Source organism: Neltuma alba, unplaced genomic scaffold (assembly GCF_004799145.2).
Source record: "Neltuma alba isolate B1F8T4 unplaced genomic scaffold, ASM479914v2 tig00004881_pilon, whole genome shotgun sequence".
Taxonomy (NCBI): Eukaryota; Viridiplantae; Streptophyta; class Magnoliopsida; order Fabales; family Fabaceae; genus Neltuma; species Neltuma alba.
Window position 1 is genome coordinate 1 of NW_021633895.1, and position 18,180 is coordinate 18,180.

General features: G+C 37.2%; 1 protein-coding gene and 2 pseudogenes across 1 annotated transcript; 2 read left to right on the top strand and 1 right to left on the bottom strand.

Annotated features, from left to right (window-relative positions):
• Nucleotides 1–5: 5 nt before the first annotated feature.
• LOC114746072 (glucan endo-1,3-beta-glucosidase 4-like) lies at nucleotides 6–1,273 on the top strand (annotated as a pseudogene).
• Nucleotides 1,274–5,242: 3,969 nt separating this feature from the next.
• On the bottom strand, nucleotides 5,243–10,221 carry LOC114746077 (translation initiation factor eIF-2B subunit gamma-like; annotated as a pseudogene).
• A 1,553-nt stretch (nucleotides 10,222–11,774) lies between these two features.
• On the top strand, nucleotides 11,775–17,535 carry LOC114746075 (ubiquitin carboxyl-terminal hydrolase 2). Its single transcript, XM_028934260.1, has 3 exons — nucleotides 11,775–12,114; nucleotides 13,632–16,384; nucleotides 17,145–17,535. Exons 2-3 carry the CDS (start codon nucleotides 13,638–13,640, stop codon nucleotides 17,377–17,379), a joined length of 2,982 nt encoding a protein of 993 aa, XP_028790093.1. The 5' UTR covers nucleotides 11,775–12,114; nucleotides 13,632–13,637; the 3' UTR covers nucleotides 17,380–17,535.
• Nucleotides 17,536–18,180: the final 645 nt, after the last annotated feature.

An 18,180-nucleotide genomic window follows, 5' to 3' on the forward strand; every position in this document is an offset into this window, starting at 1 on the left:
TTAGACGAGTCCTAAATGGTTCTGGTCCACCTAGTCAGCCACAAATAGCCATTAATACATACATATATGAATTGTTTAATGAAGACAAGAGGAATGGGCCTATATCAGAAAAAAAACTGGGGCATTCTTAGTACTAATGGAAGTGCTGTCTATCCTTTGAGTTTGATGGGATCTGGTCGAAGTACTGGAAATTCTTCAGCAGTTTTTGCGTTGCTAAAGATGGTGCAGATTCTGATAAGCTGCAAGCAGGCCTGAACTGGGCTTGTGGACAAGGTCATGCTAACTGCGCAGCTATTCAACCGGGAAAGCCATGTTACTCACCTAATAATGTAAAAAGCCATGCCTCTTATGCTTACAACGATTATTATCAAAAGATGCGTGCTACTGGCGGAACGTGTGACTTCGATGGTACAGCTACAACAAACTGCTGTGGATCCTAGTAAGTCAGCGTGGCCTATCTATGTTTATTAAACAGGATTTCTTGATATGTTGCTCTTCTAATTTTTATCAAGCAACACAAATTAGGTATTGCATTTTCAAACTCGTGCCGAAAGTCATAGAAATTTAATGGTGCCTACTTTGAAAACAAACTATAAATTGAGAATGTATTTGTGCGAGTTCTACTGTGTAATTTGCATTTCATGATCATCATCATTGGAGTGTTGAATTTGGTGCCACTGCATTTGAAGGGTAGTTGTTTTCTCCTATAAGGATTTATAGAAGTACTTCCAACAGTAGGAAGTGTTTTCGCTCGGGGTATTCAGAAGTTTGTGCTTTTCTTAGATCATAATTCAATGTTCAGACCGCTGACCTAGCTATTATTTCTTATATGCTAATAGGCAGACGCTATACTCTAAAGCGATTTACGTAATCATTTTTCTCTTTTCGGTGAACATTAGTCCCTGAGCGGTTTGTATATCAATAAATGCTTACTTCTTATGGCATGGTATTATGGTGAACTGTGTTGAAGATTTCTGAGAAGTTAAGCAATTAATGCCGGGTGTGGTTGCAGGTCATGGCTCCTGTAGATACACAGGAAGGTGAGAAGTGCTGCGTCTCTTAATTAAGTAAATTAAAAGTAGTTTCTATAATAAAATCTGATCTGAGCATGCATATTTTGATTTCAGTTCCAACTCAAGTCTGACAGGAGGGAGTTTTCCTCCTTTATCACTGGGTCCCGAAAGCGCAGTGAGGAGGAAGTTGGAGCCTGCGAGTATCCATGCTTCAGAATCTGATATCTAGTGTAATTTTTGGCATTTGTGTGTTGCTATGACCTGAAGGTTTGCCGTCTAAAAATGATTCGCGGAATGAAGTTATAATCAATTTGTGTCCATTTCTTTATCTTTCCCATCAATCCATTTGTCGTACTGATTGGGAGGTTAGGATCATTGTAATTTACAGACAAGGTAAGTTCAGTTGCGGAACCTGAGATTGAGCCCTTATAGCAGCATAACAACAAACGGGAAATTCTGAAATCTCAAGATTGGCATTGACTTTGTTCAGAACAATGTTGTTCTCATTTTCAGCATTGTCTTTCTGTTTTTCCCGGGGGTTATCATTGTTGGATGGATGGCTGGCTCTGCTACCGCCGCCAACACTCCATTTCATAGCTCGAAGACTAACTGATTCCTCTGATCCAACATGGATTTGTGCCATTTATCACGAGGTCTCTCCGTTATGCTCACAAACCTAACAGCTAAATATTAGAAGTCAAAATCTAAATGGCACAATTTTTTGGTACAATGGACAGCATATTTTACTTCAGAATCTATTGTCCGTACAACGTACACTATTTTCGAAGTTATCTAAAAATTAAAAGCTAAGGAAAGAGTGAAGGACTTGCTTACACTTTGGACGGTTGAAATTGCAATCTTATGGTTAGGAAAGGAAAAGTTAGAACGGTTAATCCATGCATATATTAAAATATAAAAAACTTGTATTATTTCAAAATCCTTTGTTTACATGTATATTGAACATATATCGAGAAGAAAAAGAAGAGAGAATTCCTCTAAAAAAATTTGAAATTACTAAATTTCAAATAAAAAATTCTTATAAAAATGTGTTTATTTCAAAATCTATAGAAGTGTTGCATCAATTTTGAGATTAGTAATTTGGAGATTTTTTTTTTAATTCTCTCAAAAGAAAAAAGCATCACTGAAGTTCTGTAGTAATTGGTACGCAATTTATAAGATAAAATTTCCGAAATTTAAGAAATTCTCAATACCTAAAAATCAGAGTTCGAAGAAAGCAACAATATGCTTCATTTAGAAATTTGGGACGCACTTTTGTGCCTTCATTTTTTTTGGAGCAGTGAGTGAACATTGCCTCTCACTCTGGTGATTCTGCATATTCGTGGATTGATAGTGAAAATCGGTCAGTACAGAGATCATGATGTCGGGTGGGGGAGGAGGAAGATCTTCTTCAGCTTTAATCGGTCAGTACAGGTCTTAACATTTGCTCCTTGTCTTTATACTGAATATGTGTTTACAACTCTTTGGCAGTCTTCTTTTCGCCTGTTTCATAGGTCTATTGAAACCTGAAACATGGGGTTATGGATTTTGGCTCCAATAGAACATGGTGAGTATGTGCCAGATTGTGATGGCCACTTCCACTAGACCGTTGCTAAATATTATAATGATTCAATTCAATCAAGTTTACTGGAAGGTGGGGAGTGTAACATCCAAATAAATTGAGAAATTAGAAGGTCGACCTCCAAATAAATTGTAGCCATATCCTAAGAGAGAGTTCTTTTTTGGTCTGTAATGAAACTACATGCCAAACATGTGATCGGGGTTGCTTATGCCTACCACACAGAAATTTTAAGTATGTTGAGCGAAATCTGGTCTACCAATAAGTCCTGCATTCTTTTTAATTGAAAGAGAAGAGTTTTAGTGATATGTGAGCATAGGTTAACTACAAGTTGCATCAGCATGAGAAGGCAATCTTGACAAACCTCTCTTTTGTTGTGGGGACACCTTATGAGGGTGGCCTATTTTTCCCTGACATAATATTTCCGAGTGATATCCCTTTAAGTTTCCGCAGGTGTATTGAGCAACATTGTTCTTCGTCAAGTAGTTCTGCGTAGTTAAAATTGTTTTCCATGAAAATGGAGTAAATTGTCATTTGACCATGTGGGGTTCGAGTTAAAAGTAGAGTACTTCATGAGTCATGACTGGAGAAAGGGATTATGTTGTATTTTTATAATTGCTTCGGATTGCTCCGAACATGTCAATCTATTTCTCTGTTTGTCTTTATTTTTCTTAAATTTTTTTAAATATTTATTTTTCTGCAAAGGCAATAATTTCAAAATTTAGATTACTGAACTCTTTTATTTATTTAGCCTTTCTAAACTTTCAACTTACCATGGAATGGAGGGATGGAGATTGAAGGTTAAGGGAAGAGAAGAGAAATTAATAATAGAGATTAGTTACTTCTTTCGAAGTACGCTTGGATTGAGGAGGTAAAATGAGAAGAAATGGGAAACACTGTTCATCCTAATTCAAACCAATAAGAAAAATGAGAAGGTAAGAAAGAAAAATAAAAAATCCTTCCACCTCTTTTCTTCTCTATTCTTCTCGATCCAAACGTGTGTGTAATATGCCAAATTGTACAACAAATGTGAATAAAAGGGAGAATCTCGAGGTATGAGGGCATATAAGTTTTACCTTTTGACTCCATACGGGGAACTTTTACTGCCTGGTTTATGGTTTTGTAACGTAATGTTGGCTGAGTCTGAATTGCTGAATATCGGATGATAAACTTGTTAGTGGTCTCTCGGGTCTAGAACGTTGAATTGTAATGTTAGTGGTCTCTCAAGTCTAGTTTCTTTGTTGGCTTTATTCCTCAATCAAACTATCTTAGCCTGCAGGTCATATGCAAGACTCGTATGTATTGCAATATAGACACTACTAGCTGAGTTAGTTTGGGCATATTGAAGGATGATTGGAGTCCCGACTAACTATACTGAGGTGCTACTTGCAGTTAGATCGATTTTGATAAATTCCGACCCGTCCCTTCTAAATCAAATTGAGGAATAATGGGATGTCTTAATTTTTCGAAAATGGAAGTTGATATAATGTTGCACATTGTGTATTGTGACTTAACTGGATTGATGCTTTTGTTTCAAGTCTTTAGTTTTGAGTCAAGTTGATTTCGGGAGTCAAATACGTACCAGCATTGGCGACGCCAAGGCCTATAATAACTTTTATACGAAGAATCTATGTATGTCTTTGGAGTAAAGTATGAAGATGTTATTGGTATGGCAAATAATGCAGCTGTTATGCAGCTGTCCCTGGCATTGCCTACCTGTACTTGGGAGATAAAGGAAAGCACGATGATATGGCAGCAGAATGGACGCTCCGATTTGCAAAGTAATATTATAGTACAGTCATATCCCATGCATTAGTGCACAATCATTTTGATAAGATTATCGCCTATCACTACCACAAGCTTCGTGACAATTCGAATCGTGTCTTGAGTGCACAATATTGCACTTAGTACAAGCAACAGTGGCAACAACAACGTGTTGTCAGGTAGAAGGTTCAGTTAGCTTCAGGCTTGTTAGTTTGAACATGATTGCATTATTTCAGTCAATACGTCCATCACCTTCGTTCCTTTAATACACAGTTCTAGTTAAAATGTGATGTTTGCTTTGATTGTAAACTTTAACTGTTTAACATGCCTTTTGCCCCGAAAAGAACATATAAAAAACAGAGCGCGGTAAATGTTCATGGCCGCAACATGTGAGCCGGTATGATTCACGGGAAAGATCAACGGCGGGCAAGTTGCAATGATGATGATTTTGAATGGACCATAAAACTCGTAATATAAAACAATACGAAACTACAACCTCTAGTGCCAGCATTTACACAGCAGACCATTTAGGTATAAAGTAAAACGCAGGTCAGTATGTAGTCATTTATGTGCAGAGATCCTAACAATGATTGATTGAAGATGTGTTTTAAACTCTGGTTCAACATTAGTGCTTGGAAACTCAACCGGGATGGGGCCAAAAAAATTTTAAATAAAAAAGAGCCAAACTTTTTTGGGTTTTTCTTTTCTTTCTTTTTTTAGGGGGGGGGGTGGGGGAATGAAGAAGAGAAACCGCAAAAATCAATGAGCTATTGGTTGTTGCCAAGAGCACACCATTGCTCGTGGCTCTAGCGACGACTCCAAAAATTTCCTCCAAGCCATAACCGACCAGGCACAACAAAATTCAACTTGCCATGTTCCCATCAGACTTTCACACGTCATTTTCATTTCCTAGCAATAATACTTCTCCTTTGTACTCACTTCCCGCAGTGACAACATAACCTGCTCCAATCTGGGAAAAACAGGCGACATCAAATCCAATTCAAGTTTCCAACATAACCAAGCAAGCAAGAGAGAGCTGGAGAACTTACTTGACAATCCTTCAGCACAACACGTTCTTGGAGCTGCACATTGCTGCAAATGACAGAACCTTGGATCGAGCAACCATCTCCAATGGTAACATGATTCATAACTATGGAATTAACAATCTGCAGATGGATAAGAAAATTCAAATAAAATGACACATAAACCTCACTCAATACAACAGAACATTAATAGGAGCCCAAATGCTAACCACCCACCGAGTATAAAGATCTCCATGTCATTGATTAATTGAAAAACAAAAGGCAAAACTTCCAATCAACTTGTATTACTAATATATCAACCCACCTTAACATTGGCACCTATCCGGCAATGACGACCAATAACAGACCGCTTAACACTGCACTTGTCACTCATCTGTGAACCTTCACCCAGCATACAATGTGGTCCTACCTAAAAGAAGTCACCATAATCAACATTGTATACCAGAATTACACAGCATGTTTTCCACATAAAGACCGCATATATATTGGTTGTGAAGTGTTTGTAGATAGTTTAACTCACGGTGGTTTTTGCTCCAAGTTCTGCAGAAGGATGGATGATATTGTTGTGAGCAGAAAGGAATACCCTGATAAATGGCTAGCTTCTCCTATCACCTGTCACATCAAAAAGTTCTGAATCTCAAGGAAGCAAAGTGCATCCTGAAGAACCATTTAACACTGGGCCCATTTGGAATGGCTTCCAAGCAACTTTTCAATCATGATTTACAGAATACAAATAAGTATGTGACAAAAGTTTTATCTCAACTTATGTGAAATATACTTATAAGTAATTTTAAACATGATGGCAAACTGACACACTATCCTAAATAAAAAGTTCTACCAACTAATTGAACTCACATCTCGATTTATGTCGCTGTATGCTTGAATAGAATTTAAGCGTGCACAATACTTGCTGCTTTCAGCAAATATAAACACAGCATTTATGAGTTCTTCCAGCAAAAGTAGAACCATTACGACCCAGTTCATATTGTGATGAAAGGTCGGATGAGTCGCATTGGAAAGGATTTGAGATAACATTGTTCATTGCTCTGAGACACAACCTTCTCAGATCCATTTTCTTCAGTTTGTGGTGTACCATTGAAAAAACTTCTGATCTATGATGATAATTTAAGAAAATTTGAAACACGTTAGAACTTTGGAACAAAAATCCTTAACATACCACTACAGAAATCTTGAGCAACTAACCAGTTGGCTCCGGACTAGGTAAGGCAGTACGTCCTGCTTTAAGCTATGAAACTTAGCCTTTTGATCAAAAACTTCTAGTAGAACTGACCTGAAAAGAAATCAGTGACGTAAGTTTCCAAATCTTAGATTTGGAACGTAGGAAAGTTAAGAAGCAAATGATAATACCTCTTAAACGCATACAAATGGGCATCCATAAGATCAGCTCTTATCTCCATCTACAAAAAGGATAAAAAGTTTAAAAAAAATAAGTGGAGAAGAAAATAGCATAAAAATACTTTATCATTCAATATAGTATTAGCTAAAGGAAGGAAACTGTCATGTCAGTCCTCAAAAGAACTTGTTTTCTCAATATATCTCCTAACATTCGATTTTTATGTACTCCTTGAACGTTTTAATTTGCCTCCATTTGCTTCTTGTGTAAACCATTCATGCCATGACTAAACTGAAGCAAATTAAATGCGTTTGGCACAGGCATATAATTTTCATCTCGGCAGACGAAAAAGAAAATCAATGATGATGTTCGCCAACATGCAGAATTAGAAATGTCAAGACAGTGGAAAAATGTGCGTGGAAGTAAACATTAGTTAAGCATAAACAAATGATTTTCTCAATTGGTAAAGGACGTTTATTTAACATTGCATAATTCAAAGCTAAAGGGAAGATAAAGAAAACATAGCAACGAATAACTACACCTGACCAACTGCTCGAAGTATGCTCTTCTGAATTCGAACATCTTTTCCCAATTCAGCTCCTGAACAAGTTTCAAGATTCCACATGAGGAACATATAAAGTAAAAAACAAATTTAAGGAAAAACTAATGATCTAACCAGTTGAAATGTACAGTAAAAACTGTGCTGTGGGATCCAGCCCAATTAAGTCATGGCGGCCAACTTTCTTGGTTTTGTCTTTCCCACCAGAGGTGCCTGACTCTGAAGATCCACTTACTGGAGCAGGGCAAAGCATTGCAGTAACCACTGCATCATGTCTTCTATGAGCAGCAGCAATGGCACCAGGAGGTACATCAGAAACAAGATCACCGCTGACAACCTGCAGAAAATTAAAACATAGCCATAATCTATATAACATAAGGATTAATTTTGTTCAGGCCTCAGAGCTTGAAGCATAAGGAAGAGAAGAACTTACCAAAATGTCTTTAGCTGTTAAGTGGTGCGCAATAGCCCGAATTGCACCAGCTGTTCCCACATCCTCAGGAACAGCAGCAACCTGGGACATGGGACATGGCAGTTAATGGTTAATTACCTGTACAAGGAGTCAAGGAGTATAAATTTATGAAAAGAAAATGAGGTTACAAGCTTAAACCCACTGCTGACAAATGCAAGGTTATTGATCTCCCTCAGTACCCAAAAGTGACGCTAGTATTAATACAAAGTACATATAATGATTTAGTGTTGGTAACTTTTTTTTTTTTTTGGAACTTTAGTCATTACTCAGAAAACACTTGTTCCTGCAAGCAAAATTGTAACCATACAAGAGACTAATTTGTCAACGTCAGACTTCACATGGAGCAAACATGCATGCCCAAAACGCATCCACAATGACATCATGAAATACTCAGCAACAGAAGACTGCAGAAAACCACATCTATGAATTATGAAATTGGCAGCCTATGTATCTACATTCCTCATGCACTTAAATGTTAATGCATTTACCACCAATAAATATTTCAATAAGTAGTTGCAGTGTTCCAGGAGGAAATCTCATTCAAATTTTTTTAAAAAGGTAACTCACACATATTCTCAAGTGTTAATAGATCAAACCCTCCACACCTTGGACAAAAATATCTGGTCTGTACTGGGGCAATGAGTATATATTTGCTCTCATAAAATCCAGAATATCACCTAAATGACCTAGATACACCTTCTAGTTTAGCGCCAAGGAGAAATAATCACTTGTTGTATCTATTAGTTTTATTCAATAAAGAGGCACCGATCAAGAAGAAAGGTTAGCCAAGTTTTTCCCTTTTATCCAATCAATTGAAAACAACCAAAGCTCCGGAGGCGAAGAGAAACCCATTGAAGGTATAATTAGATGAGGCAAAGGGTCTTAGTTATCTCTTATGGAGGATTCCTCTATAGACCAATACAAAACCATTGAAGGTATAATTAGATGACCGCAAAAATACATCAACCGCACTAATAAGATGTACTATAGAATACAAACAAGTCAAAAAATTGACTCTGTTTGACACAATCATGAAACAAGATGCAGCGCTTCATATAGCAGCTTTGACACTTTTCACTTTGCAGTGTCATATCCATGTTTTATTGTGTTCATATCAATGTTTATACTTCTTAGGATGATAATGACAATTATGCTTCAATTTGCACTGGTGCTCAAGCCATCCCACATGTTTATGTTTAATGACCTCTTACCAATGGTTCTACGTAGCTCATTCCAGATTACAAGCACTCCATTTCCAAATAGACAAGTACTTTTGATACACATTGAAGCTAATAATATGGTTCCTCAGCTCCGTTTAGAGGCTATGCGATGGTTTGTAATCATATTAGTTTTATTCCAAAATGAAAGAAATATTTGAGAGGGTAAATAAATGGATCTAATTTAAACCTATTATGTACGAACCTTAATGAATAATTCTCACCCTGTGCAAGAGTTTTAAAGTTTCATTCCAATTAATGGCCATCAGCAGTAAATCATTATTATTATTTTCTTTCAAATATTGGATGCCAAACTTATGAAATCCCTTGCATATGGCGCTTTAGTCATATAGTCGTCGATTTTATTGAGCAGCATCCCTCACGCAGGGGAGGAAGCCACGGTTGCTTGGTGAATAATGGCTCATAATATACTGCTGCAAGGATCCAACGGTTACCTCAACATTCAAACGATCGACATAAGCCCCTGATATCCAACCACCAACATGAAGAGCTTCTTCTTCGCCTTCAACTACCTAGACAAATGAGAATTAAGAATTCTGAATTATAACCTAAACTCCAATCAATATTCAGGATGTATAGCACTATCATAATGATATAGCCCTTTGTGCCGAGGAACCGAAGATTCATCACGACTCAGCAACTTTTAAGTTTGCCGGTCACTGCATTACAGGCAACGATGACAAAATCACCAAACGGTCCTCTGATCTTTTTCCTTTTCTCCCTCTGTAGAATATTCGACGCCAGCAGGAGCATAAATGGGAAACAAAAATAATGGATACAAACCAGATTGATTAAAGAGCCTCTTACCACAATGAGCTTTTTAAGGTTACTGAGCTCCAACAACTCAAGAACATAAGATAGAACTGGTCGGTTCGCCACAGGAAGTAAAGGTTTCGGAACCTCCTGCACTCGGGGGCCAAAAAAAAAAAAAAAAAAGCCGCCGTGGGATAAGAACTTCCAAAAGATATCCACTAAAGCCACTTCATGCTAGGAAAAGTAGGATCAGGAAGAAGAATACCAATTCAGGAATTGGATTTTGTTCAGTCAAAGAACTGAATCATTTCCAGAATATTAGCGACTAAGAAAATCTTAGGAAGCATCGAAAAGCGGGAAAAAAAACTAATAAAGAGAGTACCTTGGAGACGAGAGGAAGGAGTTTGTTGGGAGGTACCACCAGCGAGAACAACCACTTGGAAGTCCATGACGAGAAGGAGGGTTTCAGAGGGGTTTTCTCAACTCAGAAACTGAAAAGAGGACCAAACAAAATGAACAAAACTTCAGTCGCGTTCAAAGTGACTGAGTTTAGACAGCACTGATTTCACGATCATGGTAGATACTATAAACCACTTCCCCTCACTCTTCTTTTTTCACCTTTTTACCTCCTCTTCACACCTTGATCGCTGTAAGGCAACACGATCTAGGCTTGTTTGTTTGGAATATCTTAAAATAACTTTTTAATCTTTAATCCTAATTTACAGAATTGGAGGTAAGCTTTTTTTTTTTTTGGCCACTGAATTCCAGATAAGTGTATAAGGGTGTGCATAAGAACAAGCTCTCAATTGAAGTAATAAAATTTATAAAAATTTTATTTTTACAAAAAATAATACATATTTATTACAAATAGCTAATTAACTTAACAAACTTTAATAATTAATTTACAGATAACAAATAATTAGTTAAGAATAATAAATAAGTTAAAAATATATTTTGTTTTAAGTATGTCCCTATACTAAATAAGATAAAAGATAAAAGAAAATGTGTGTGAAAATATAATAAGAAAAAATATAACAAATAAAAGAGATTAAATAATTAAAAGAAAAATTAAAAAAAACAAATTTAAATTGAAACTTAGAGCTTGTTTGGTTAAGCGGTGGGATCTCAAATAAGCCCGTTTAAATTCAAATAAGTGCTTATGAAGCATGGTTAGGGTGTTTGGATAATTTTTATAGAATCCCGATGAATCGTGATTTTAACCTCTCACCGCACTTTAGGATAAGCAACAAAAGATAGCTTATGCGTTTGAAAAATCCCGATGAATTTTCAGTAACTAAATTTTCTCCAATCTACCCCTCACTCTAATGGTAATTACTTTAATTTTTTTTTAAAAAAACATACAATATGAAAACTGTTTTTCTTTAAATTTTATTTCTTAGTTATAATTTTGATTGAAGATTCAATTCCTTATCTATGTTACTAAAATTGCTAATCAATTTTTTTAATATTTTCGTTCATCTTTTATTTTATATGGGTCTTTTATTAATATTTGTACTACACATAAATTTTGTAAGTGATTTTAAATAATAATAATTTTAAAATAAAAATAATATTTAAATATTCATGTCATTTATTAAATTATATTTAATAAAATTTATTATTAAAATAATAATTATGAAAATGTAAACAATTATTAACTTCATGTCCTTTTAGTAATGATACACCCATAAGTGATTTTAATAAATAAAAACCAAACATAATCACAATTCTTAAAATCACTTATAAAAAAAATATCCAAACAGAAATCACGATTAACCAGTATCACTTATAGCCAGTATCACTTATAAAATTCACGATTATCTAAAATCAGTTGTTCACCGCTAATCCAAACGGGCACTTACACATTTCTCTTTAAATTTAGAGCTAAGCGCAGCATTGGGTCGGAGAAAAAGAGGGAGCAAATGGGTGCGAGGTCGTATCGGGGGACCCGATTTATTGGCAAATTATCGCCAGTGACACAGGGTTAGTGGGCTACTTCATCCCTGTGCGCTGGGGTTCATCTATTTGACCCCTCTGCACTCCCTTTTCTCACCCCCTCCAACCCCCATGGCAACACAGTTGAAGCTTCCTCTCTGGTATATATCATTTTTCTCGGATTAAAACTGAGCAGCCCAAATTGTCATCGCCTCTGGACCCCCATCCCTCCCGCAATCTGCAGATTCAAATCTCATAAGCTCTTCTATGGCGCCCATTTGGGGGAGTTGATGCTCGCCAACTCAAGCTGGCGTTGACACCGACGGAACAATTTGAGCAATACTGATTTTTCTTGATACCCACAAAAATCATCTCTTTGATATCTATGCCGTTCGGTCATATCGGAGGTGATGAATTTTATCTGCTGCAGTTTTTTATTTATTTATTCTTTTGACTGATGCTTTTGCTTCTCATTGTTGATGGTCGAAGTTTGATGATGCTTTGGATTTAATGTAGCTTGGAGCTTGCTCTTGTTTGATTACTTGTTTCTGAAATTGAGAAATGACGGTAAACAGCTCCCCCCCCCCCCGGGGCCGGGTGTTTAAAATTTGTCTCTCTACTTTAAAACTGGTAAAATTTGCTCGGTCGCACTTGCTCGATCTGAAGCTTTCAAGTTTTGCATGTGGTCTTAATCCAGTTCCCATGCTTTTGTATTGACTGGCTTTATTTCCTAAGTTATTACTATTGAAAAGAGTCCTTGGCTAGGAGCGCAGATACCATGTAAAAAAATCATCCTGTTTTAAAGGGTATATTACAGTTGATACTCAATAGATTCCCTCTAAGTTAATGTCTCTCGTGTTTCAAAGCTCGCATTAAACCTTCTTTAGTTTGTTTGTCTTCTTTTTTGGAGGAAGGGATGGTCTGTTTAATTTTCGCCTAACATTGTCATGGTTTTGTTTTTTCCGGCGGAATACTCATATGACTGTTAAAGCACCTTTGCTCATACCTTGAATGATATTAGTCTCTTGACGTCATTTTTGCGATTAATCGGATATTTGAGAATTGGAATTGTCTGCGTAATCATAGTATTAATCTTTGACCATTATGAAATTGTTAATATATGAAACTTTTTGGGTTTTTAACATTTATGTGATTGTTTTTATCAAAATTCGAAATTAAAAAAAATAAAGTAGTTTAGTGGTGACATAAGGGTGACACACTTTAAACCATATATATCAAATTGATTTTGAATCAAGTGTACATGAAACGTTTAATAATACCTCTGCATCGAGTAGGAATCCTAGGATCAATTTAGTGTCTAGCAACATTTACCAATGAGTTCTTTGGACCTTTGCCCTCATTTTGCTATCCCAAAAAAAAAAATTGCTAAGTAATTTTCTGGTCATGTTTTATTGCAGAAAAAATATTTATAGTCACATTGTTTCTTATATTCATTGATGAAACAATGTCAGACTCAAAACTTGGAAGTTGTCCAGCCTATACCATTGCTTCATGTATCTTTTTGATAGGCATCACTGCTAGCATCCTTTCAAGTAGACTCTACATGTGACATCATGAGCATCACCTATCTTTTTTGGTTCTGTGACCTCATAAGATGATGATATGATTGGCATTTGGCGGCAAACAATAATGAGGATGCTGTTACGCTATTATGTTCTGTGAAAATCCGACTTTTTTCACAACAACAAGCCTCTGCTATCTGTAGAAAGAGGATGCTATTGTGTATTTTTTGTTAGTTTGATTCCTAGTTGTAATGTATAAATGCATGCCTAATGGATTTTATCATGCATAGTAACAAGTAAGAAAAGTCTTGTTTGTTGCGAGAGGGATTTGTTATCTAAAATTTTGACTGTTGACAATAAGTTTATTTAGGCAGGCTTCACTGATTGTGTTTAAATTACAGGAATTGATGGGTAAAAGAGTTAGAAACAAGAGACAAGGTTCTACTAAGGGTAAGCGTGATGCTACCAATACCCCAAAAAAAGTTGTCCAGTCGTACAACCCAACTGTTGAGTCAGTCAATGATGCAGTTTCACCTGTAAAAGAGATAAAATATTGTCCTCATCTCAAAAACAATGTTAATATAACTAAATTATCTGGAAAGATTGGGTCTTCTGGATCCACAGGCATAAAGTGTGAAGATTGTAGGGAAAGTGCCGCAGATCGGAAGGGAAATAAAAAAAAAGGTAAACGTGGGAATAAGAAAGGCACTGCTTTAGTGGATTCAAAGTCTGAATCAAAAGCTATATGGATTTGTCTAGAGTGTGGTCAATATACATGCGGAGGTGTTGGGCTTCCAAAAACCCCTCAATGCCATGCAATCAAACACGCCAGACAAAGTCAGCACCCCTTGGTGGTCAATTCTGAGAAGCCCCAGCTGTGCTGGTGTTTTGTTTGCGATATGTTTGTCACTGCTGAGAAAACTGAGCAGAATGATGAAAAAAATCATGTTCTTTCTGATGTTATGACACTGTTGAGAGCACGACCATCAGACCAATCATCAGCAGATGTTGAGGATTTGTGGTTTGGGAATGGCAGCATCACTACTGAGATTAAATCAGGAACTTCTCTGGCAGGCGATTCATACGGGAAAGCAGGTTATGTAGTCAGAGGTATGACTAATCTTGGTAATACTTGCTTCTTTAATTCAGTCATGCAAAATCTCCTAGCTTTGAATAAGTTGCGAGATGACTTTCTAAAGCTAGATGCTCCTTCTGGGCCTTTGACTAGTTCCTTGAAAAAGTTATTTGTTGAAACAAACCCAGACTCAGGATTGAAAAGCATTATAAATCCTAGATCATTTTTTGGTTGTGTATGCTCAAAGTCTCCCCAATTTCGAGGATATCAACAGCATGACAGTCATGAATTGCTATGTTGCTTACTAGATGGGCTGGGTTCTGAAGAACTAGCTGCAAGAAAACAGAAGGATGCTCCTGAGAAAGATGGAATCTTTTCCACTGTGACTACTCTAGTGGATGCTCTATTTGGGGGTCAATTATCAAGTACTGTATGTTGCATTGAATGCGGGCATTCCTCAGTTGTGCATGAACCTTTTCTGGATCTCTCACTGCCCGTTCCTTCTAAAAAATCTCCACCCAAGAAGGCCCAATTAGCATCTCGATCCAAGAAAGCAAAGTTCCCACACAAGAAAGGTGGGAAGACTCGGGTGAAAGTCAATAGAGATGCCAGTCCCTTGCCCGTTCAAAATTTGGCAACCCAACTATCAAGTGATGAATCATCCTGCCCTGTGAAATCTAGCATATCAGCTGGTGAAGAGGTGGCGGCTTGTTCTGGGGAATCTACAGTATTTGGTCCTGTGAATAAAAGCAGCCCTGCTGAATATGAGGCCTCAAGTTCACCCAATTTAATAACTGCTCAAGACTCTGGACATGCTCAAGTCCTTGAGAATGGTACAGGGAAAGCATCAACTTCGTCAGGTGATTTTACATGGTTGGATTATGTGGAAGCTGGAACCATGACAGATGAAAGTGGGTTCTTTTCCAAGAAGATGGATGTTGCTGTGATACAGGATGATGACAGCAAGGAGGAATCGTCAAAAGAATTCCCTGCACAGACTAGCTGTGAATCTAGTAGTCAGATTTATTTCCCTGATGAGATGCAAAACCTTAGGCTAGATTCTTCTTCAAGGAATGGGTGGGAAGATGAGGTTCCGTTACAAGTTCAAGATACAGAAGTGCTGTTGCTTCCATATAAAGAAGAAATTTCTTCTGCGGGGGAGATCACAGGGGGAGATGGTGAAGCATCCTCAACAGTTTTGGGCTGTGGACAAGAAGACCTGGGATTTGATGGCTTTGGGGGCTTATTTGATGAACCTGAAGTTGTTGCAGGCCCTGCTCCTAGACCTTCGAATAATGAAGTTGAAGCAGGTTTTAATGCTGGAAACAGCAGTGAGTCTGATCCAGATGAAGTAGATGATGCAGATTCTCCAGTCTCTGTAGATAGTTGCTTGGCTCATTTTATAAAACCTGAGCTTCTCTCAAATGAAAATGCGTGGCATTGTGAGAACTGTTCAAAAATTCTGCAACATGAGAAATTGGAAGCAAAAATGCAGAAAAGCAAGGTATTAAATGGAGAAGAGACTGTAAATGATGCTGACCCCCTGCATATAACTAATTCTTGTTCTGCCAAGGTCGGAGGTGTAAGTAATGGTAATGCTAAAAATGACGAAGTTAGAGACAGTTCGGTTTCAGATGTTAAACATTGCAGAGAGTTAGAAAATGGTCAAATGGATGAGTTGAGTACAGTTGATAATAAGGGGGAAGATGAGACGGTTAAGAAGAGAGATATACATGATGGTGAATCTTCAGGTTTTCGCAAAACTTGCAATGAAGAAATTGGTATAGCTGCTGATTCTTGTAGCATACAGCATGCAACTGGAGATATACAGGAAAGAAATTCCCAGCTATTGAATCATGAAAACCGGGGCTCGGGAGTCACTAAAGATGAAAAGGTGGACACCAAAAGTATGAAAGTGAAGAGGAATGCAACCAAGAGGGTTCTTATTTATAAAGCACCGCCTGTTCTAACTATTCATTTGAAGAGGTTCAGCCAAGACATTCGAGGCCGCCTAAGTAAACTAAGTGGCCATGTCAGTTTTAAGGAAACAATTGATCTCAGACCATATATGGATCCAAGGTACTTATCTGAACTATACTAGATTTTGTTTGAACTCTAAACTTTGTACTTTTACTATGGGCATAATGAGCTGCATGGTTTCTTTTGTTTTGCTTGTTCTTGATATAATCTGATTCAATCTAGTGTAATCATTGCAAGTATTAAGTTTGCTCGGATCATGAGATAATTTTGGAAATAATCTATTTTCCTTGTAAAATTATTGTTATCTTGGACAAAAGAAGAAACTTTATTGTAGAGAATAATGGAAAAGTACAATGAAGGATGAGACATCCTCGCAAAGAGAAGCTAAAACAAAACGGAGAATTTTGAAGTGCGACAAAGTTGTCCATTCTCTCTTCATGTTGGACAAGAGATTGACCTGCTCAGTTCTACTTTGACTGCCTGTAGTTTTGCGATATTGGGAATGTTGTTATTGATTATTTTCCTAGTTGTTTACGTATGATTGAATTTTCTTTATTTCCTATTGGGGGGGTGGTTTGTTAATTTCTTGTGCAAAGTTCAAGTTGTGGGGCGTGCATCTGTTGGGCAGCCGTGATTAGGTTCTCTAGGGTTCGAAAGCGAGGCTTGCATTTGGTTGTGCATTATTGTCATGGAACCAGATTAGTGAATACCTTGCCATGAAAATGTGATGGTAGAACATATGTAATTTACATGTCAAGGTGCCTTATGAAGTATACATTTGGTTGAGCTCCACACCCCGAGAACTGTAATCAGGTTAATGATTGAAAGCAACCATTTCTTTTGTTGGCTGAAAAAACAGGTGCATGAGTGAAGAGAATCATGAATACCGGTTGGTGGGCGTGGTGGAGCACTCGGGAACAATTAGAGGGGGTCACTACGTTGCCTATGTACGAGGGGGTCAGGGGAACAAAGAGGCCGATGAAATGAGTGAGAATTGCACATGGTATCATGCAAGTGATGCCTATGTGCGTCAAGTTTCCCTTAAAGAAGTTCTTGCCTGTGAGGCTTACATCTTATTCTATGAAAGAAGCTGAGTGTATCATTTACTTTTTTTGAGTTGAGAAGCCAATTTACATACATAGATACATGCATATATGCATTTGTGATGCCCATTTTTTTTGAACATATAATGAGAGATCCCCATTGTACAATGCGACTTTATACACTATCAAATATCAAGTTTTCCCTCCTCCTCTGGTGCCCAGCTTCAGAAATTATGCATCCTCTTTTGTTCCATGTTGCAACTTTAGGGTGGTGATTTTTTATTTTTTGGGGGGCAAGTGGATGGTGATATGTTACGTTGCGGACAACGAAACTAGATTCTTCTGTACGTGATTGGAGCTGAGAAAGATCGTCATTAAGAAAAGTAAGCATAGGTGGAAGATTTTCTGCGCCATCCTCTCAAATATCGGCGGGCATCCAATGAATGTAAGAGGCAAGTGTCAAGTGTAATTTATCGCTGCTGATAAACAAATCCAAACTCCCGTCATAGCTCTTCGGGCTTGACAATTTTGGTCGTACTTAATTACGTAAAGGACACGAAGGATCAGCTAAGCTTGGATAAAATGTCTTGGGTTTTGTTGGGCTACAGTTATCAATGTCAGGAAATGTAGTTACTCATGTATTTTTAATTTTTGAATTTCTGAAATGAGAAAATCACGATCGCTGCTCACAAATGTGTTGACATAATTCTTTCGACCATTATCCATAAGAATTGTGTGACTTGCTTAAATAAATTATTTGCGCAATAGTGGTAGTTAATTTTAATATTTAATTTTTTTTATTGGAGGTTAGATATTATAACATCAACTCAAATCCAATTGAAGCTGGCACTT